The sequence below is a fragment of the Anas platyrhynchos genome, chromosome 3 (genome assembly GCF_047663525.1).
Source record: "Anas platyrhynchos isolate ZD024472 breed Pekin duck chromosome 3, IASCAAS_PekinDuck_T2T, whole genome shotgun sequence".
Classification (NCBI taxonomy): Eukaryota; Metazoa; Chordata; class Aves; order Anseriformes; family Anatidae; genus Anas; species Anas platyrhynchos.
Window position 1 is genome coordinate 99,330,432 of NC_092589.1, and position 22,297 is coordinate 99,352,728.

General features: G+C 37.4%; 1 protein-coding gene across 14 annotated transcripts in view; it reads right to left on the minus strand.

The window, feature by feature from the left end:
* DLGAP2 (DLG associated protein 2) overlaps nt 1-22,297 on the minus strand; it is a 471,424-nt gene that overhangs the window by 19,529 nt on the left and 429,598 nt on the right. For all 14 annotated transcript variants that reach the window (XM_027455147.3, XM_027455135.3, XM_038177139.2 and 11 more), the window contains 3 exons: nt 19,153-19,496; nt 5,833-5,918; nt 4,156-4,571 (listed from right to left, as the gene is read on the minus strand). In XM_027455147.3, coding sequence (XP_027310948.1) covers nt 4,156-4,571; nt 5,833-5,918; nt 19,153-19,496 — 846 coding nt within the window. The remainder of the gene's footprint in view (nt 1-4,155; nt 4,572-5,832; nt 5,919-19,152; nt 19,497-22,297) is intronic.

Genomic DNA, 22,297 nt, shown 5'->3' on the forward strand with positions numbered 1-22,297 from the left:
AGACATTCTGTAGTCATTTACAACACTCCAAATGTCAATTGCAATATTTTCTGAAGGATAGAGTTGTGAAAGGCATTAGGAAATGATGTCAGTAATCTCTCTTTGGTTAAAGGATAACCTATATTTGGTCAAATACCTAAGAAAGCTTTTATGGATGATTAACTATGAATGTACTGAAATAAATTGGTTGTGAGGTTTCTTTTTTCCAAAGTGTGTGAGATTTAACTCTACCTTTTCTGCTACAGTTCTGTGTTACTAAAGCCCTTGCAGTACTTGGGAAACACCAACCGGAGGATTAGCAAGGACAATTCAGCATCCATGGAATGAAGGGGTAAGGGGAGAGAAAGGTGATATTTTACGCTCTCTTGCTAATGCCTGATACGCTAGAGATCACTTTACTTCAATAGAGCATAGCTGTGCCAGCAGAGCTCCTAAAAATGATGCAGAAGAAAGATATTAGCGAAAAACCTCTTTGTGCTGGTATGGTTTAAACTGGGCTTAAAGACTCTGTTCTAAGATTTATTTTATTTTATTTTATTTTATTTTTTGTGCTTTGTTATCTTAGGATTTTGATATGAGAGTAAAGTCTGGGTGGCAGTTCTCCATTTGACCTGCACACTGAAATATCTCAGTAGAGGAATCTGTGGTGTTTGGGAGCCTGTGATGTCTTCTGCTTCCCTCTGCCACATCATGCCTGACCCTGCAAGTCGTGGCTCCCCTCTGGGCTCACAGGCTCTGCTGCTTCCTGTGCAAGTCTCCCTGCTCCCGTCACATAGTGCATAAAGCTCAGCTCTTGGGCTGCAGAGTCCTGGCCCTCTGTGTCTTCAGTAGCTGTAGTGTGACAACCTGGAGCATTTTTCTTGTCATCACTTACACGCCAGCAATAGCCAAATACAATTTTCAGGGTGTAAAACTGAAACACCAGTCAGCACCCTTGAGAAACACATATCTTTGCTGGAAGGCACCCTGCTGGTGCAAATGATGAGATAGCTTACCCTGGGAACACTTCCAGCCATATATATATTATATATATATATATTCTGATAAACACTGAGAACACAAATAACTGCCCACACAGACAACACTTGAACTTTACAGAGACTCCGAAATACGATTCATGGCAACTGACCAAACGAAAAAATACTGTCTGCAAAAAGAAAGCGTGAGAGGTTAGGTTATTTTTGTTGCAGTGATTATCTTCTCCTTTTCTAAGTCCTGATGAGTGAAGATCTTAAAACAACATTATGGGAGAAAAGCTACAGTGAAAGAAAAAAATCAATACAGCAATCAGACAGCTTTCTGTGATCTCAGGGCTATTGTGCTAACACAGAAAATGAAATTGTTTTCTAAAATGCAGCTCTGTTTTAACTCTTCCTTTGATTAAAACGAAATGGAAGTGGTAGCATAAAGACAGCCTTCTCCTATGAGATGCAAAGCTATATTTGTTCTTCAGGTACAATTAATATATCATGGCCAAAAAAAAAGAATGATTCAGCATTAACAATGACAGTTTGAATGTGCAAACTTTGCTGTGAAGTGTCATGGGAACAGTAGTCCTGCTGAAAGATGGAAAAAACATATTTAGTTACTTCTGGCTTCTGTATTTCTGAGTATTTTCTTCAGGGAACTGAGAAATGCTTAAATATGTCAAATTACATTTCATGGAGGGATATCATTAAACTTTAGTTCTTATGGATTCATACCTTCCAACCTACATAGTTTAAACAGGGGATACAAAATGTGTCAGAGACTACTCAACAGGAAAAAAACATCTAGCAGAAATTTTAAAATGATCGTTCCCTCGGTGAAAATAATTCTTTGATAACTTCCTTTTGCTTGATGTTAGCTATATTAAGCAAAGGCTTACCATTTCAAAGATAATGTAATTCGGAAATGATTTGAGGAGTATCTCTTGAAATGAATCACATAAGATGGAAAAGCAGAAGTCTGTGTGTCGCTTTTGACAAACAGCTGAAGACAAGCATTTTATTTCATTTATGCTATATAGATCTATTTTATACTTTCTACTTTAACCTATTAGGGAGGCCAGATTGCTCCCCCAAACATAGAAAATGAACCTATTTTGGTTAGGTTAAAAAGGGAATTGCAAAAGTCCATTTCAGTTGTATTTCAGTATCTACATGTGAGGGAATTGCCCTTTCTCTTAAAGAGTCACTCTGCAAATGAGGAAATATAAAATACTGAAATTCCATTTTGTCTTCTCTGAAATGTTTCTAGATTAAAAGGGTCTCACTAACTGTGAAAGTTAATAAAAATTAGCAAAGTCCAATTTGTCTTTATGTCTTATCCTTCAAGTTCTTCTCTACAATTTTCTGAAAACTTCTAGTTGTTGCAAAGTGTTTAAGGGTATTTCTGGAGTGCAAGTGTAACTTTACATGTTGGAAGGGAGGGTCATTCTTCACCCAGGAATTGGTAGTCAATTAAAATCAGGTCCTCCAACTTTTCCTAACATAACACGTAGCCAGCTTCAGATTCTACAGACTAATACCACCAACTCCCTACCTGTGTTTGTGAATGAGGAAGACCTGAGAACATTTCCACTGCTAATTTCAGGTGTTTGCAAATTTGTTTATGGCTGTGCATGAGGAAGAGCTTGCAAAGAAAGGAGATAGCAAATGATCACAAGCACTGATGTCCACCAGGCAACACTGAAAGCTAGTGCTTTGGGATATTTAATGATGGCAGAGAAATGTCAGTATTTAGCAGTGCAAAGATTTGGGGAATACAAAAATAAGATGTATACGGTAAAAATAAGCATTAAAAATAACCACTATGAAATAACATTTGGGAATCCTAACACAAGCTAAGCAAAGCAAAATATTTTATTATTTGTACTTAAACAGTACCTAGGAGGGTAATAAAGTCTTCATGTTATCAATGCAAAGAGAGGACTCTCAGCTCATATCTGCCATAATGAAAATGATGACAAAAAGCTAAATTCTGGAAAGCACTGGAGGCTGAAGGAAGAAAAACAGCCTTATGCTCTTTCCCACCCCAAAAGCTATCTTGTTAAGGGCAGACTTGTGCACAATATAGTGCAGAAATATGACTGTAAGATGGAAATGATGAGGTAAAAATACAGATATTCCTTCTTCTGAAAAGGTCAGTACAAGAAATAGAAATTGGCCTTTTAGTGACCATGCAGGCATGGCCCAAGACCTGGGGGTAGATCATAAATAAGAACTCATTGAGGGGGAAAGAAGACAATCAGGAAAGAATATTCAGAGGTGATGCATGGATTTGTAAGAGTGTAGGAAAAGATGCTAGTAAGAAAACTTAATATGAACTAATTTGCGATCTGAGAAAATCTGGACTGAGACAATAATTCAGATTGGCAGGGATTGAAATATTTATAAAACTAAGACTGGAGAACAAGGATAATTGACCTCAGAGGGAATCACAGGGAGCTGGCTACTGAGTAGTAGGACCACTTTGATGTATTACTATCATTAGTGCCGGCTTGGATCTTGTTCCAAAATAGTCTACATTATTTTTCACTTTTTCCCATCACTTCTTTCAAGGTGTCCACAGGAAGTGAGAGAATAATAATGATTCGTGACAAAATTATAATAAGAAAATGCTGCTGAACTATGTGGGATTGTAACTGCAGAAGTACTTTAACTACTGCTCTTGCCTATTCCTTCCTGTTCTTCTAATGGCCCCTTTATGATAGTCTCACGTGTCTCTACAGGAATGAAAACATGTTTAAAATGCCTGTTCAAAATAAGAGACAGATTCTCAGGATTCAGAAAAATGGCAAACAAAAAAACTTCACAAAAGACCACCTTGTGTGCTGTGGCAAAGGATCAAGCACTGGAGCCACAGAAGTGAGTGAGAAGAATGTGCCAGAGCTGGTGCTACAGATGGAGCTATTGCCCCAATCAAGCTGTATCTAACGCCAGGCTTTGATCCTTCACTTGACTCTATGCAGTTGGCTTCTCAACTGCTTCCATAAAACCTTACTCTGGCAAAGACCAATGTGCACAGTCAGTAGCAGGACAGGGGGCCTATATCTAATGGTTCTGTAGAGCATCTTTGGTACTGCAAAATGAGTAAGGAAAAATAACACACCATCAATTTATCCTAACAGTTTTTAGCAAGCATCTGTAAGAAAAGATACCAAGATGTTCTTACTTTCCTCAGAAAGATCATTTTCTTCTGCCTCTCTTTCCATTTCTTTACACCATCCTTCCATTCTCTTAGTTTCAGTATGCAGCAACTTCATAAACCAAGATCCGTCCCGTCGACAAGGAGACATTCGACCAGTCTCTACTGTCTCAATGGCTGGCTCTAGCCAGGGTTCTGGTGGTGGAAGGTTTGAGGTGTCAACAGGGGTCCTGTAATCTTCTCTGTAACTGAACAGTCCCTGTGTCCGTACAGTTCTCACTGCGCTGTATTGGGTGGGGGTGCTGGGCTCTGAGTGCTGCTGGAACGACGAGCCAAACTGAAGTCCCTTGTCCTCCATGGTGATGTGTCCTGGAAAGCCCTCCAGCTCCAGGTCAGCCTGGACAGCTGCTGTTACACTGTTTGAGCGCTTAAATCTTCCATGTCTTGATAAAGGAGGAAAGGAAAGGTATTAAGAAGTCATATAAAGTCATACATGTTTATACGGGGCACAGAATAGTATTTCAATGGGTGGATTCTAGTTTTCTCCTTGTGTTTTACGCTAAATATTTTTCTTTGTGCATATTCCACTAAAATAAGACAGTGAGTAACAGCAGAGAGAAAAAACAAAAAGCATAGTGGCATCATTGATCTTAGCAAAGATACAAAAGAAAATCATTTAAATTATCTCTGGAAGCAAATATTGATTTATTCTCTTACTACAAAATACCATGTATCATTACTAAATGAACTGGAAATAACTAGCAGAACTGTGGGGTTGCATCTCCTGGTGGAAGACTGCTAAATACATGTATAAAAAATCCAAATATTAACGATCATAATTAGATAAAACGTGAAAATCTGCTAAGTTAGGACTGTTAACAATTCTTTGGAAAAAAACCAAAACCTACAGTTTTACAGTTTTAAGAGGTTCTTTTTTGTTCTTTTTTTTTTTTTTTTTTTTTTTTTTTTTCCAACCTCATAAGATAACCATTAAATCTTGATTTTCTATTGTAACATGCCAAGAATAATGACATTTAAGAAAAGATTTATATTATAAAGGTAGATAGACGCTCAAAGATTATTTGCGAAATCCTTTCACATCTAGGTCTATTGTTTCAAATTACTTCTAGTCAATGTTGGTAAAAGGCAATTAGCAGACAGATACTGTCTGACAGCTGCCGTGAAATGAGATAATGGTCCCAGTCCAGTACTTAACAGGCAGTGCCTGCCAGGGATAACCAACCAGTGGGTTAGTGCATTGGCCATCAGTTTTACAAAACTAGGTAAAGATTGAACGAGCATAGAAGCTGATTCCAGCTTAGGATAAAGATACTATGCTAACCACTGTACCTCCCTAGGAGGCCAGGGAGGGCCTGGATCAGTACAGGATGTCCTATCAAAAGAAGAATACGCCAATATACATCTCTTTGTTTTTGTTCTGCAACTAATGAAAGGATATTAATGCACCACTTTAATTTAAAACTTTCACTTCCTTCACTCCAATTAAAACTGTAAAGTTAACTGAATGATAAGCAACTGCTAAATATTCTCTACAAATTTTACCAAATGACCAGCATGCATACAAGAAATTTGGCTTTATGAATTATTTAGGAGCAGAAGTTGCCAGATGTTTGTTATTAACACTGTTTATAAATGCGCTTTGTATTATAAAAGCCTACAGATTTTTGTATGTGCTTGAATTACCGTTTTTCATCTTCTACTTGTATCCCAACAGAGTGGTATTCCCGTAGGCCTCTGCTCTCGGTATCTGAATCAGTTGCTGTTTCCACCTAATTCAACAGAAAAGATACATCCACAGAGTGAGCACTGACAATTCAGCATTACCTGCATTTACTCAAAATAAATTATATACTTCCTCTTTTACTGCTATGAAACTCGCAGCAATAAATACATAACTTAAATAAGTATTCAGCCTGTTAACATTGGTTTGGTGCTATGTTTTCTAAAGCTCTGCACAACTACTTGTTTCGCTGTGCAGTTCCCTATTTCAGATCTAAGCAGATGCAATTACTCAGGTCAGTGGAAGCAGGGAGCAAGCAGGATGGCCTGGAAGAACTGTTCTTAGAACAAGGAATGCACAGAATTGTTCCTTTTTAAATTATTATAAAAAAAATCTCATTATAGTCCATGATTTACAAAATAAAATAAAAACTCAAGTAGCCCCATAAACTTGCAAGTGATAAAATGAAATACTGCAATGAAATTTTATCGACAGCTGTGTTGACAAATATAAAGCCATTTAAATGATGTGAAGGATACATCAGAATGCCATATCTCACCTTTTTTAATAACATGGTCCCAAATATGCTACATCAGGCAATTTATGCACCTTTTAATAGTATTCCCACCTGAAATACACTCACCAAAATACATTCACAGTACAGTTTTCTTCATAACTGAGACCACATTGTTACTGCAAATTTATGTGGGATTTTATATAACACTCCCCACCACCACACCGCCCCCAAGTCTTTGACACAGACATAATGAGTGCCACAGTATGCAAATTGTATCGAATCAAGGAAGAGTCAGGAAAAAAAAAAAAAAGAAAGAATTGAACAGACTTTTCACTTTGAATGGTATTTTCTCTGCTAAATTAAATACATATATATTATCAGCAACCAGTTTTTCCACATGCAAAATTCATGGGTGCAGTAAAAGACTACATCCTATAGTGCAAATAAGATAACTTTTCCTCTTGCAGTAGTGACAGGCACCTCTGGGAGGTGCCCAATGGCCTTTGCAGCTTCTTATTAGCTGCACAGTCCAAATCCCACTAGGTTTCTGGAAGGGTGCAAGGAGAGGGTGGAAGGAGGGTGAGATGTGAAATGTGGACTCTACACCTTGAAGAAGTCAGTTGCTGATAACTTCTCTTTCAATCTTCAAGGGGTATTTCCATGTACATTCACATTGAAGGGAATTCCAGCTAGTAATCAGTGTATAGTTGTATTTACCTGGGTGTGGGTGACGGTGACTTTTACAAAAACAGCTAATGCAGAAAGCCTCTAGTAAATGTTACAGTAGGTTTGAACTGTACAGTGTAGCATCTGGCATAGGTTTGCAAAAAGCTCTGCATATCAGTGTGGTAAGCATCAAGGAAACATTTTCCAGCATTTTCCATCTGTCCTGCATGAGTTCTAGGGAAAACACACTCTGTTGACTGTTCCGACCTCAGGAATTGCATGGAAGCTGGCTACATTCACTTGGACAGGTAGCACAGTGACAGAACTGTTTTTTTTCCCTAAATTATCAGTCTTGGTAGCAGTCTCCAAGACTCACATCGTGGTTTAATATGGAGGGACAGGACACTACTTGTCTCGCCAAAGTCAGACAAAAATAAGAGGATAGCGGCCTGCATCAAAAGATATTCTGGGGCTTCTCTGTCTTCAGAAAAGGAGCTTAAATGATCAGCAGAAAGAACAGAAAAAATACATTTCTAAGGATCTTCCAATTAGGTGCATATAAAAGTCTGTACCAAAACTAGTGACCTAGATTGACATTATGGTCAATAGTGAGACACTGACAATGTATTAGGTACTAGGTCCATTCCTCCCATTTGACTACAATGGAAACATCTAGGGTGTTATCTTAGATGTAAATACTATATATCTCTATTATAGATACACTGTTAATTGAAATTAATGTCATGTCTGGCATGTGGGTCAGTAGCACAAATTCAAACACACTATGTCATACAAAGCTGGAATGTAACTACTGTTGAAAACACAGGGATCCTAGTTAAACAGATAGATAATAGGAAAAGGATGTGGATGCTCCATGAGTAAATGAAGAGAAGCCAAAACAAAGAAACCATCTATGTGAGAAATTACAAAAAAGGCAAAAACTTGACAGAAAACTTGAAAAAAAAATTTACAAAAGGAAAGAAAAGTTGCTAGATGCATCCTCCTCTGGGATGCATCCCATTCTTGTGCCAAATATGAATTAGATTGAGGTTTGACAGTGCCCTCAACAGTAACTGCAGATTTCTCTAGTCTCAGATGTTAGGGAGTACACACACAACCTAAATACAAAAAGTAGCTAGAAAATAGAAAGCATTTATAATAAATTTTCAAAAGTATTTGCCTACTGGTACAAATATTTAGCAACTTAATACAGGTTCAATTTGTAAAATAACTGGAACAATTTCATGTTTATTGTTTTTTCTTATTCATTCAGAAAGAGCACTATGATCTGGCTTTGGAATTTATCAGGTATTTCTAGTAGCTTTACTGCTGCTAGCCCTCTTCAGCTTCCTGAAGCATAATAGATACTGTTAATTTTATTCATTTATCATTACTTCTAAATTTCTGCTATGGAACTGGATATCTGCATTTCAGTAAATTCTGTGAACGCTTTTCTGTGGAACTACAGTAGGGGTATTTATTACCCGAAGATCAAGTACAACATTATGCAAATAATTTTGGTTTAAAGTATATTTAATGTTAAGTTTATAAAAGAACATAAGAAACTAACTTGATATAGCTTAGGCATGTTAGATTGTTGGATTAATGGTCAGAGTTGGTAATGTTTATGTTAGATAAGTACATTTTATTCAGAAATCATCTAGGCATAAACCTGGACATATACTGTATTTGAACTGTCAACTCAATGCTGAATTTCTGAAAGGAAAAGGGTACTTGAGAAAGAAAACATCTATAGTTAAAACATCTATTTTTAAAAGGGTTTCTTTATTAAAGCCTATTTTATGTAAGCATCTCTGTCAATAGGAGAGCTGAAAAAACTTTTGAAAGACACTAAAGGAAGAAAGGGCTGAAATGTGCTTCAGTTCTCACTGTGCAAGCCTGAATGGACTTTTCTTCATTTTTAAGCCTGGAATTTCACTAGCAGAGTAGTTGTTATTGTATGCCAAATGAATAACACCACAGGAATGCACATCAGGTTAAACCAATGAACACTTGCACAGTCACAGAGTGGATGAGGTTGGAAGGGACCTCTGGAGATCAACTGGTTCCACCCCCTTCTTTAAGCTGGGTCACCTAGAGAACATTGAACAGGATCATATCTTAGTGGCTTTAGAACATCTCTAGCGAAGGAGATCTCCAGGTCTCTCTTGTAGTGGGGAGCCCAGAACTGGACACAATACTCCAGGTGTGGCCTCACCAGGGCTGAGAAGAGGGAGAGGATCACTTCCCTCAATCTGCTGGCAACACTCTTCCTAAGGTACCATAGGATACCATTGACTTTCTTGGCCACACGGGCACATTGCTGACTCATGGTCAGCCTGCTGTCCACCAGGACTCCCTGGTCCTTCTCTGCAGAGCTGTTTTCCAGCAGGTCAGCCCCAGTCTGTACTGGTGCATGGGGTTACTCCTCCCTAGGTACAGGACTTTGTACTACTTTGTACTCCTCCCTAGGTACTTGGCTTTGTTGAACTTCATGAGGTTCCTCTCCATCCTGTCAAGGTCCCTCTGAATGGCAGCACAAAATTCTGATGTTTCAACCACAACTTCCAGTTTTGTAACATCAGCAAACTTGCTGAGGGTGCTCTCCATCCCTTCATCCAAGTCACTGATGAATAAGTTGAACAGGATTAGACCCTGTACCCTTGTGGGACACTGCTATCTATAGGCCTCCAACTAGACTCTGTGCTGCTGATCACAACCCTCTGAGGTCTGCCATACAGCCAGTTCTCAATCCATCTCACTGCCCACTCATCTAACCCACACTTCCTGAGCTTACTTGAGGATGTTGTGGGAGACAGTGTCAAAAGCCTTGATGAAATCAAGGTAGACAACACTCTCCCCTCATCTACCCAGCCAGTCATCTCATCATAGGGGACTATCATATTAGTTAAGCATGATTTCTCCTTGGTGAATCCATGTTGACTACTCCCAATCACCTTCTTTTCCTCCACATACTCAGAGATGATATCCAGGATGAGCTGTTCCATCATCTTTTCAGACATGAGGGTGAGGCTGACTGGCCTGTAGATTACTGTAGTTCTCTTTCTTGCCCTTTTTGAAGACTGGAGTGACATGGGCTTTCTTCCAGTCCTCAGGTACCTCTCCTGTTCTCCATGACCTGTTGAAGGTGATGGACAGTGCCCTAGACATAACATTGGCCAGCTCCCTCAGCACTCATGGGTGCATCCCATCAGGGACTGTGGATACGTGAATATCAAATTTGCCTAAATGATTTATAACCCATTTCTCCTCAAGAAAGGGAAAGTTTCCTTTCTCCAGAGTTTCTCTCTTGTCTCCAGAACCTGGGATTCCTTAGTGCTGGCCTTAGTAGTGAAGGCTGAATCACAGAAGGCATTCAGTAACTGCCTTCTCTGTGTCCTACGTCACCAGGGTACTCACCCTGTTCAGCAGCAGGCCCATAGTCTTCCTTTTGCTAATGATGCATTTGGAAAAGCCATTCTTGTTGTCCTTGACATCCCTTGCCAGATATAATTCCAAATGGGTCTTAGCCTTCCTTGTTGCATCCCTGTATACTCTGACAATGTTCCTATGTCCAAGTGGCCTGTCTCCTTTTACATACTCCACGTACTTCCTTCTTCTGTTTGAGTTTTGCCAGGAGCTCCTAGCTCATCCATTTCTTTGCTTGACTAATAGTGATGCACCGATCTTGAGCTTAGAGGAAGTGATGCTTTAATATTAACCAGGTCTCTCAGCCCTCCCTGCCTTCTAGGGCCCTAACCCATGGGATCCCTCCAAGAATGTCCCTGAAGAGGCCAAAGTTTGCTCTCCTAAAACCTACAATTGTAATCCTACTTATTGTCCTGCTTCTTCTCTGCAAGATTCTGAACTCCAGCATCTCATGGTCAGCACAGGGGCAACTTTCGCATCTTCAACCAGTCTTTCTTTGTTAGTACAAGCTCCAGCAACACACCTCTCTTCATTGGTTCCTCCACCACCTGTGTCAAAAAGTTATCTGCAGTTAGTGCTCTGCAGGAACCTCTTGGACTGTTTGTACCTAGCTGTGTTGTCTTTCTGGCAGATATCAGGGTGGTTGAAGTCTCCATGAGAACTAGGGTTGGTGATCATGAGGCAACTTCCAGCTGTCTGTAGAAGGCTTCATCAGCTTCTTCATCCTAATCAAGTGACCTTTAGTAAACACTCATAAGAGTATCATCCATGTTAGCCTGCCTTCTTCTCTTTACCCATAAGCTCATAAGCTCTCATAGCACTGTCTTTTGTAGTGTAGTCTAGGTGGACATAGCACTTTAAATGAAGTGTTTAGTGTGAGACTATGGTCATTTTCCCATTTTTTTTTCTGATGGGAAAGGTGGTAAAAATACACTACGGCAAAAATTCAGGTATGCTTCTGGAATTGAATGGATCAAGAATCTGGGAGCCAGAAGTGGGCCAAGAACCTAAGCCAAATTATTGCAAGAAGGCCTTAATTTTGCTCTTTGGGTCTAATCCACTGTATCAGAAATCTGTAGGAACGGACTGGAAACTGTCCTGAATTTATGGCCCAAGGCTTATCCTGTAGAAACAGCAGCAAAACTCATTTAATAGTTTCAAAGGATTCAGTGACCACATTTTTTTGTAATGGTATCAACTGGTGTGCTGATGTGAGAAAACGTTTATGTGTACAAAATATGGTAAATCATTTTCCTTTTGTCTATATTTTATTTTATTTTATTTTATTTTATTTTATTTTATTTTATTTTATTTTATTTTATTTTATTTTATTTTATTTTATTTTATTTTATTTTATTTTATTTTATTTATTTACTTTTAAAGATTTTGACATTTTCCCACCTGTCAGTCTTTTGCCTTCAGTTTGTTCTAAAGCACTGCACCTCCTTTACAGGGAGATAACCTCAGGATGACCATTTCTGCATACCACACTCCCTAGACCTATTGAATGAGTCTTGCGGGATGAGGTGGGAGACAGAGAACTGGAAATGGAAGTAGTCTAAGGAAGGTCAATAGTATCATACCTGTGGGGCTAAGGTACAGCTAGTAGCAGATTGTAGAGGTCAACAGACAAAGAAAAAATTGGCTTCCACAAGGATGTCTCAGTGGCTCATACATAATGCTGTTGGAAACGACAGTCCAAAGATGAAAACAAGAAAACGTCCATATGGAGAAGATCAGTTTCACCAACTGATATTGTCAGAACAAAGCAGGCAGACTGGCAACACATGCTTTTCTTCCATTTTGCATATCAAAAGCATATCTGTTTTTGCCAGCTACATTGGTTTAGTAACATATAGCATGTCTCTTTTGAACTCTTCTTCTGCATGGAGGCCAATTTCCCTTTTATATTTGGGATGGGCTGGTGTCTTTCCATTGATGTAACATGTCTAGGAAAATTCCTTTTCATTTACCTGTTTTTAAGTACTTTCTTATTTGTATTTCACCTAGATGTATACCCTGAATAATTTGCTGAAAATATGTAACTGTCACTTGGAATTACAAGAATAATGGAAGTAACATACTCTAAAATTTTATTCAAAACAAAATTATCAGGAAAGTGATGGTCCAGGTATCAAAATAGAAATAGTATTGGATACCTATAAATATAAATGCCTACCAAATTATCTTTCCTTCCAGTTTGCCAAGAATGACACTGACTAAATGACCTGACAATTGCTTTCATATTTTAATGCTTTCATTTCCTTTCTGTGCTTTGTAACAGCGGGAGAATGCCAAACATTTTTTTTCGTGTGTGTGTGCAATCTAGTACTGCAAATATTATAACAATCAAAACAAAAAATCTAGAAAGGGGAATCACAATGCAAGTAAAAATTGGAAACAAAAATATTCACTCACAAAGAAACAAATGAATAAATAAATTTCATTTCTGAATGACAGATAGTAAAAAGACCGCTGCTAGAACACAGCAGGAAACTCTTTAAGTTAAATCAGATTGGCCAAGCTAGATTCAAATAAACAGAGTAGAAAAAGTCTTATGTTTGGTTTGATTGTGTGGCTCCTGAAACTTAAAGAGGTCTTAATACATGTAGATCTATTGTTAGTATCTGTGACTCATTATTGTTTTGTATTTTAAAAGCCTTGCATCACATGTATCCTAAAAGCCTTAATATTTGAAAATTGGGCCAAGATCTCAGCAAAGCAAAATATTGTGACAAATTACATGTCTATCTGGTTAACAGGGAGTCTTACAAAGAAGAGGAATCAACAAAATCATCAGAAACTGACCAAAAGCAGAAGAATGGGAATACATCTAAACTATCATATTATCTTCCTCTCTTCTTGCAAACAGAGAACTAAAACTTCTTTAAAATATGGTCCTTTATGCTTTGAAAAATGTTTTATGGGCTAATAGTATGTTATTCACTGTAGGTGTATTGGTGCATTTTGCTATAACTTCTGTCTTAATTGTTTTACCAGTGCTCCTCTCCACTGGTTTTGCTAACAACCTATGGAGCATACAACACTGTAAAACCTCTGTGACCAGTCACTACTGAACAACCTAGATCAAAATTTAAAAGCTAAGTTAACAGATATTGGCACTGACTCAGTAATAAATGACCCACAAATAAATTATATTTACACCTAATTATTTGAACAAGTGCACATCAGTATGGCACATAACTTACTTGTTACAATCAATCTTGGTTTGTTTATAGACACTCATTCTAGTAAAGGAAGTACACTGACTAAACTATTTCCACAAATTCTTGGTAAGCTTTCCTAACTGGCAATTTTTAGCTGTGTGAAAGCAATCTTTACTTTTGTGTTAAAGTATTTTTCTGCTCTTAAACATGAGCACTGCAACATAGCATTGCAGTGTCCTAAAAATTGCAGCCTAAGTAAGCTTCAATACGTACTGTCTCTGAGGGAAGTTCAAAGTTAATATATGCAGCGCATCAGGAAACAGATTTTAACCTGGTATCTTTTGCTTTTCTCTCATAAGCATTAGTAATAAGAGTCCTTCAGGCCACATTATCTCTCCCCATGCAACTTCACTGCCCTCAGTGGGTTTTCACTGCTGTAGTTGATGTGTTCTATAATTAGAATTTAATAAACAACCTCTCTGATGATGCACAGGAAGGAAAATAATTCACCTTCCCTCTCTTGCATAGGCTTCTCAGTGGTAACAAGAGAAAAAAAAAATAAAAGAAAAAAAAAGAAAATACTACATTTGATACTAGCTCAAGTAAATCCATTTGTGAATGCAGAAAGCCATTCTTAGGTAAAGAGATCTCATTTATATGCAGTGATTTCAAAGCAGGAAAAGTACTTCAAATAAAACTACAGTACTAACTTCTATTGCTTTAATTAACTAAAAGAAAAAATTTATCAGCCAAAAAGCATATACTCTTTCAAAATATATATTTTTTAGAAACACACAAAATATACCGACACTTGCATACTTATAATTTTTTATCTTACCACAAGGCACAATTTTGCTACTCTAGTACTTCTCAGCAGAGCATCTGGACAGGTCAAATACCTTGCATGGAATGGTTAAGTGCTAATTACACAATACATCATACAACAGGTTGAAACTTCCACGGATCTTTTAAGAAAGTGCTTTGTGCTAAAAATTCTTGCCAGAGTTTAGAAATGGGGTTTGTGTCAAGCTTATATGAGACAGTAACTACAGAGTTACAGATGCACACAGCAGTGATTACTCGTAATTTTTTGGTGCCACAATGCTATGTGGCAAATTTTTCTGAATCAACAAATGTTATGCAAGGCAGCTTTCTGGGCCTTCCCCACTTAGAAAGTCTCATTATGTTAAATGGCATTTAACAAAATGAGCAACAGTAACTTGTGAAAAGAGTAAAAAATTAGATGTCTTTAAAATAACCATAGCTTTATTTTAACTACTATTCCAACTGCTAAGCTCCTTAACATTAAAGGAGGCTGAATTGCAGCCACTGGCTAGGAACTCCGCTAATGGGCTAAAACTGTGAATTCTCACTCATATATATATATAAGGGTCTTTAAACTTAAGACCAAAGACCTTAAATTCAAAGGTCAAGTTTTAGCCTCTGTACCATGGATGCACTTCCAAAATTTTTGTTGACTTCTACAGGTCAAGGACTTCACACACTTGTCTCCCAGAGCAGCACAGTCTGAACAGGATTTTAGGAGAACCTCAAAGATTTTATGCTTACCTCTAAAAGATTGGTTCATTTATGATTTAAAGACCAGTGAAGTCAATGGGAATAATTCTTTTGATTGCTATGTGTACACTGCAGTAGAGCACTGGCAAGGATGGTACAACCTAAACAGTACAAAGAAAATGTAGATACTCATCTTGGTAAGTACGCTATGTGGGTGTACAATGCTTTGCCTTAATGGTACATTCCAGTTTGAGGCTGCAGAATTTCTTGAACCAAGTTTTTAACATAACATGATAATTATATATATGTATAATTCAAAGTTCACCTTATGACACAAAAAATTAAGCTGGCAAGTTGTTGCAAGTTGTTATTCCTCCTGAATACAGCTTTAGATTTTTAACAATTTGTTCAATGAGGATCCTGCAGGAAAAAAAAACACCACAACCCTTGATACTTTGAAGATCCATCTCCTGATGATAAATGAAGATGACAGAGTCCATTATCTATGCTACAATTAGTACTCATCTCCAAAAATATCATCACGAATCAGTCTCCATACTTACAAAATTTGTTCCCATATCATCTACTTCCAGGGTTTCTGATCATTTGGAGAAGTTCTGATGTCTTTTAAACAGAGAACAAACAAAGGACTACATATTTTGAAATACTTGAAATAAATGAGAAACTAATTTCTTGACATGTTTTCTCGTATATTTTACAATCCAAATGCTTTTAATTTGAAATGGTTTATAGCTAGAGCTGTTTTTGAATGTTAGTTATTAGCATAGGATATGCTAAAGAGCAAAGAAAAATTCCTGAAAAAGTATATCAGTAATAACCTTGCTGTAGACTTACTGGTCTTGACAATCTCTACCCCCCATTTTAATTCAAATACTTTGATAAGTCTTCGGCTGTCATAGAAGAAGACAGATATAAAGATTAGAGTTACTGGTATCACTAGAGTTTAATTATTTATTATATATATATTCTTAAGAATACCAACTATATCTTTAATCCCAGAATCAGTATTTTGCAATTTGTTTGAATATGTGAATTGACTTTTTTTTTTTTTCTTTCAAATTCCTGCTGATATGTCTGAAAATATTCCTCTTGATTTAAATATGGGTGTTAAAAAAAAATCAAACCTAAGACCAACAGCTATTTTTTGTAGTTTTTTGGGGAAGCTTTGTTTCTGAAGCTTGTTTTTGTGTGTGCAAAATTCTCAGCTGGATAGGGCTAACATACCATGAGATGGGTTACCATGGCTGTACTGTTCTCTGTCCTAGTAAACTGGATGCTACTGATAATTTACAGAAAGTCCAATGCTTCCCTAGAGAGCTAAGCTCCCTTTGCATGTGCATACCAATCCTATGGCACATACATACTGTGCTAGGATTTTTAAAAAGGACATTTGTTAACAATATGCACAGTACACAAATCATATATCCCAAAAACATGGCAGCCCTAGGCTTTGTCCGTAGCAGTTCTACACTCAGAGGCAGCACTGGTCACTCTCTGTCTTTGTGCCTCTCTGCTACTGCATGAATCTTTGTGGGCAAACATTCTCACACCAATGTGTTAAAGGAATGAAACATCAAAAAAATGCACAAATTAACCATCCTGATAGCAAAATAATTAATGCAAATAAATGCAAATTAAATGCATTACCCTAGCATGGCATGCTAATGAGAAAACAAGTCATTTAGTCAATCAAGGAAATATGCAAATAAAAAACATCCTTTTCTGAGGTGCTTTGATGCAGAAGTCTAAAAGAAATGAAATACCTCTGCTGTATTTTTGGGATATCAGTTACTGTTTATGTAGTTTGCAATAAGGGTATACTAACCTGTGTTTTTATTCCATACAGACCAGGCAACAAAAATATGACAAAATGTATTTTCTGCTTAGACATGCTGCAGAAAGGTATTTTTCGCACTAATGTGAAGTTTGAAACTCACTGCAGGAAAAAAAAGCAAATACAAACAGCCCAAAAATACACTACTGGGATACTGTGTTAAGAGTAATTTCACAATTCTAACCTTATTTAATGTCAAATGTTGCAACTAAGGAGATAGTACTTCTCATAAGATATCAGCACATCCTTCTATGATATGCTGTCGCAAACATTTGCCATTTTCAGTGTATGCACCTGAGGACCAGCATTATGGGCCAGGCATCAGATGATGAGTTGATACAGAAGATCCTCTGCTTCCATGGAAATTATTGCACAGATGTTTTTGCAGATTAGAAACACTTATTCTTAAACACACCAAAAAACAAGAAGGGTCAGAACCCAGTGAGAAGTGGATGTCATCACCTGCAGTATGAAACAGGATCAAGTGATGTAATCAAAGTTTTGGAATTAATTGTTGAAATACCAGGACAGACTGAAGCAAGACACTCATAATGTTAAATATTGCTGCTGTGCATGACTGCTGTAAAGAAGAGATAAGAACAACACTAGATACAATTCCTTTCTGAAGAGTAAGTTTCAGGTCAGAGGCTAAAAGGTACTAAAAATAACTTGCTGCTCTTTTGAGCTTTTCACCTTTATCTGCTAAGCTCCTTCTCTGAACGATTTAGGATACTCTAATTACTTTAAAAAACATTTTAATAGTAGCAATCTGCATATTTTACTGTTGCTGTTAAATTGTATTCTGCTCTTCTGTATGTAAAGAAGCAGAAGCCAACACTTTTTATGATAAGAAATGGACAAGCAGCTTGCTGATAAAGGCTAGGTATTCCTGTTAGTCTAATGTGTTGTGGAACAGCAACATTATACTACAGTGTGATGTTCACTAGGTAGCTGTAACATGGTTAAGACACATATTTTTCTCTGACTGAGTCTTGAAAGTAACAGAAATGGAATCCCCGCTTTTTAAGAAAATAATAGCTTTTATGCACTTACTTTCTTGTAGATGAACAGTCACTCACTGGGCTTAGTTGCACAGGCCTAGTGAGAGCACAGCTCATGCTCTCAAGATCTATGCTGCTGTCTCTACTATATCTGTAGCTATGCCACAATACATAGCATTTCTGCTATTATTGATTTGGCAAAAGTAGAGATTTTTAAGCACAAAAGTGAACCCCATGATGTAAATGAGGATAATCACATACTTAAAATCAAATCTAAGTAAGAGCAGAACAGAAAGGTAAATTTCCATCTACTCCTGTGTTTCAACAGAATGAACTTTTTTGCAAGTTCAACTTTCTGATTTTTATTACTACTTGGTATTTCCTGGATATTTAAACACATTATTACTACTACCTATCTAGTGCCTCCCATTCAATAGAGGAAATATCATGCAAAATCTGCACTGGGAATCATTTCATTCCCTTGACACAACACAATGTTGCTGAACTTTCTGTCGTCTGACAGACATTTTGCAAGACATGATTACACAGTGGGCAAATGGATGAATACTCAAAGGCTGTCCTTGTTGATGTTATTTCCTTACTGGTCATGCCATAGCTGTATCAGTAAGTTCCTTTCCTTTCCTTGGTACCTCCTCCCCAGCAGAACACCTGTTACTAAAAGCAGGGTGGTGATGTTCTTTTTAGGTAGAATAATTGTTGAGGATCCATCAGCACCACACATTTTCCAAGGTCAAAAGAGAAAGATAATGGAAAAAATACAGTGAAGCATTTTAAAGCAGGCATAATTCTATAAAAAGGACTGAATTCATGGAGGGAAGGAGATGAACATGCTGTTCACCTGTAGCTCTGCAATATAATTTTCATATCAAGTGCTAATGACAGGTAACCTCCCTAGAGATTTATTCATTCATTTTCTTCCAGGTACAGCATATTAGCGGAAGACTTCCCCGCACAGCCATGTTGCCATGATGTGAATTACAATTAACGCCAGGCAGCCAGGGGTTGTTTGTTAGATTATTAGAGCCAGCGAAGCTGAATGACTCATTCTATGCTATTTGCAGAAAGAAGGCAAGCAATTCATCACAAAACAGATGCTAATGATAGGCTACCTGGATCCCTATAGAGGAACGCCGGCTCTTGAGAAACTCCTCTGCTTTTGTCACGAGGATGGCCTTGTCACTGGTTCGTATGGAGGCACCCTCCGATGCGTGGCGCTGTGCAGCTGCAGTCTCCAAGGCAAGATTCATAGCCTTGTTACTGTCCAAACTGTCTGTGGAGTTGTACATCCCTCGCCCGTCCTGAGGCCATGGGGAAATCCTCTGAGTCCGGCTGTCGTGGTATGCATCCTGGGTGGATTCTGTGCTGCTCTGAGCCGTGACTGAGATCAGTGGCTTGGATGTGGTACGTGGGGGTACCGGCGGTGGTGTTTTTTTGTAACTTGTGTAAGTTACAGCTATGAAAAGAATTAAAAATAAAAGTAGAAAAAGAGAGAAATCGAGATTAGTCTGGTGGAAAACTCACAACATTTTCACCTTAACTTTAAGGTTATGTTACTTAAAAATGAAGATGCTACAACATAGTGCTCCTTGTGAACCTCGCTGTTAGTTCAAAGCATCTCTCGGAGTCAGACGGGTATCCATAGCAACATTTTATTTCAACCAGGAAGCAAGGGGTGGAAATGGGAGTCCCAGATTATGGTGAAGATGAAAGGGAGTTAGTGAGGATTTGTGTGTGTGTGTCTAAGCCTCGATACTAGGGCTGGGTAGGTACATGCTGGAGCTGCTGAGGTGGTTTCTGCATGGGGTAAAGCTGATAAGAGAAATAAAGGGATTTTTTTTTCTTCTTCTCTTATATTAATCTGAACTGTAGGCTTGGTATCAATGCAGTGTATTAAAGAAAGTAATGTCAATATACTGGAACAGAACAGAAACTTCATGCCACACTTGAACCTCTTGAAGTACTTCCAGGTGGACTGATTAATTACACAAGAAGCCTCTACTTTAAAAATATACAATATATTTAATGAGAAATTTCAGGCATGCAATATTTTATTATATGAAAAGCTACTAGATACATGTAAAGTAACAATATAAAATAATAAATAATACAAAAAACAGTGACATTTTATTTGTTGTCCTGCAGTAAGCCTTAAACCTTAGAACATACGTTGAAGAGTTATATACTTAGATGAAGATAATATGGAAATACAGATATAAAAATGTGTCTGAAACGCTAGGAGAGCTGGATACACATAAGCAGTAGTAAGAATTTTAGTCTGATGAGCAGAAAATGTCTGAGGCTACTTTGATGTGTATCCTGTCTTGCAGAAAAAGGGTCATTAAGACATGCAAGAAAACTCTACAGGATACAGGTTTCTGCCAGTACTGTGTCCTTACAAAATTTTTGAGATTTCATAGAGATAGGTATTTAGTGATTAATATCACACAGTTCAGTTATCTAATTGCTTAAGCCCTTTATACTATTCTTGTACTAATATAAGCATTTCTGTTGTGGAAGTGTTTTTTCACCCAAGTACACATCCTCATATAATTCATAAAATTATTGACTGATACAAAAGTGCATTGTAATATAGCTTTCTACATTCCTGTACAGGAAAATCAAACCCAAATCACATCCTGTATAATTACAGGAACATAAAGAAAATTATTATATTTTCTTGTATCAAAAATCCTGAAATAGCATATTATATACATGCAGAGATCAGGATAAAGAATGACTTAACATAAAGTTTTGCCTTTTTCAGATGTTTTTAAACGTATTGGACATTACAAGGGTGACTCTGGTAACCTTGGAATTGGGGTTACTTAAGTCCAATAGAGATCCTATAAATGTTCCTCTTCTCATTATACAGACATGACGTGATAAGCAATGCCATCACAAGGAGCCCCTTTCCAGTTGTGCTTTTTAATATCATTCTATGTTGCAGCTCTCTGGAGAGAAGAGACAGGTTTAGGAATTTGCTAATACTTGGGACCACTGAGCCTGACTGACTAGGCCAGCATATGAGAAAAGCGAGCCTAAAGAAAGCTGTTCTTAAATTTTGTTTCTTGATAGTCATAAATAAAGCAGTGTTAATAAATAAAAGAGAGTGAGGCAGAGCTAGGAAGTGGAAACCTTCATTTGAAGCACATTTTGAATTAATACTGGTGTAGCTCAATTCGGGTAGAGATTTAAAGACAGTCTTGCCCTGAGCTAAATTGCTTTAACAGAGGGAAACACGTGAAAGCATGCTCTTCAGATTCAGGGACTGTGTGCATTTCTGAAGTGCAGTTTCATTGTCCTATCACAAATCTTATCTCCTGTCAGTTTTGTAACCAGCAGTTAAGAAGAAAGAAAAACCCAATATTTTTCAACTGCTTTAGGGAATACAGAAATCTCATGAAAGAAGGGAGAGACTGTAATGCTTAGAAATTATTACAGTGTTTTAGGAGCTTAAGAAATGTCTTTAAGTAATGTTTCCACTAAAGGAGTTGCCACAATACTGCTCCCTCATTTACTCCTGCAAATGTAGGTGCAAGTGATCAAAATGCTGGGAAACATTAGAAATAGCGAAAATGGGAAAAAACAAAGTCAGTGAAATCCACATATGGAATCTACTTTTATCTATAGTATAAGACAGGTTATCACTTCTATAACTAATTTACTGTTTTTTACCAACAATCGTCATCCAGTGAATAATGAAACATATGGTGAATGTGATAATGAAACATCACAAGCAAGTGTATCCCTGCTACTCTGGTAGCAGATCACTTTTCTGTCTAATTAACATCAGTGTTAAAAATGTTAAAATTGTGTGGCAACCCTTCATAGCTACTTCATTTTCATTTACATTTTTAAAAAAAGATTGATTCTCCATGTGGAAAAAAAAAACAAAACAAAACAGCAGAACAGTCACTTGCTTTTTTTTTTTTTTTTCCTCCCTAGGACTGAACATCGTATTTTGGAAATTCTTGATTTTTTCAGTGGGGTGATACATCTTAGATTCACTACGTATTGCTGTTACTGTGGTATTCTGACAAGCATTTGATCATGAACACTAAAAAGGAATTAGATTAAAACAAGAAAACAAAAAAGCCACAAGCATATTCAAGGAGAAGTAAACAGTAGAAAGACTGAAAGTCCATGAGAAACTACATACATATTCACAGTGAAATATGGTAGAAAGAAATCCAGTTAATTTCTAAGCTACAATCACAGAGATCAAATGTAGAGCAGGGAATAACAAATCCATCT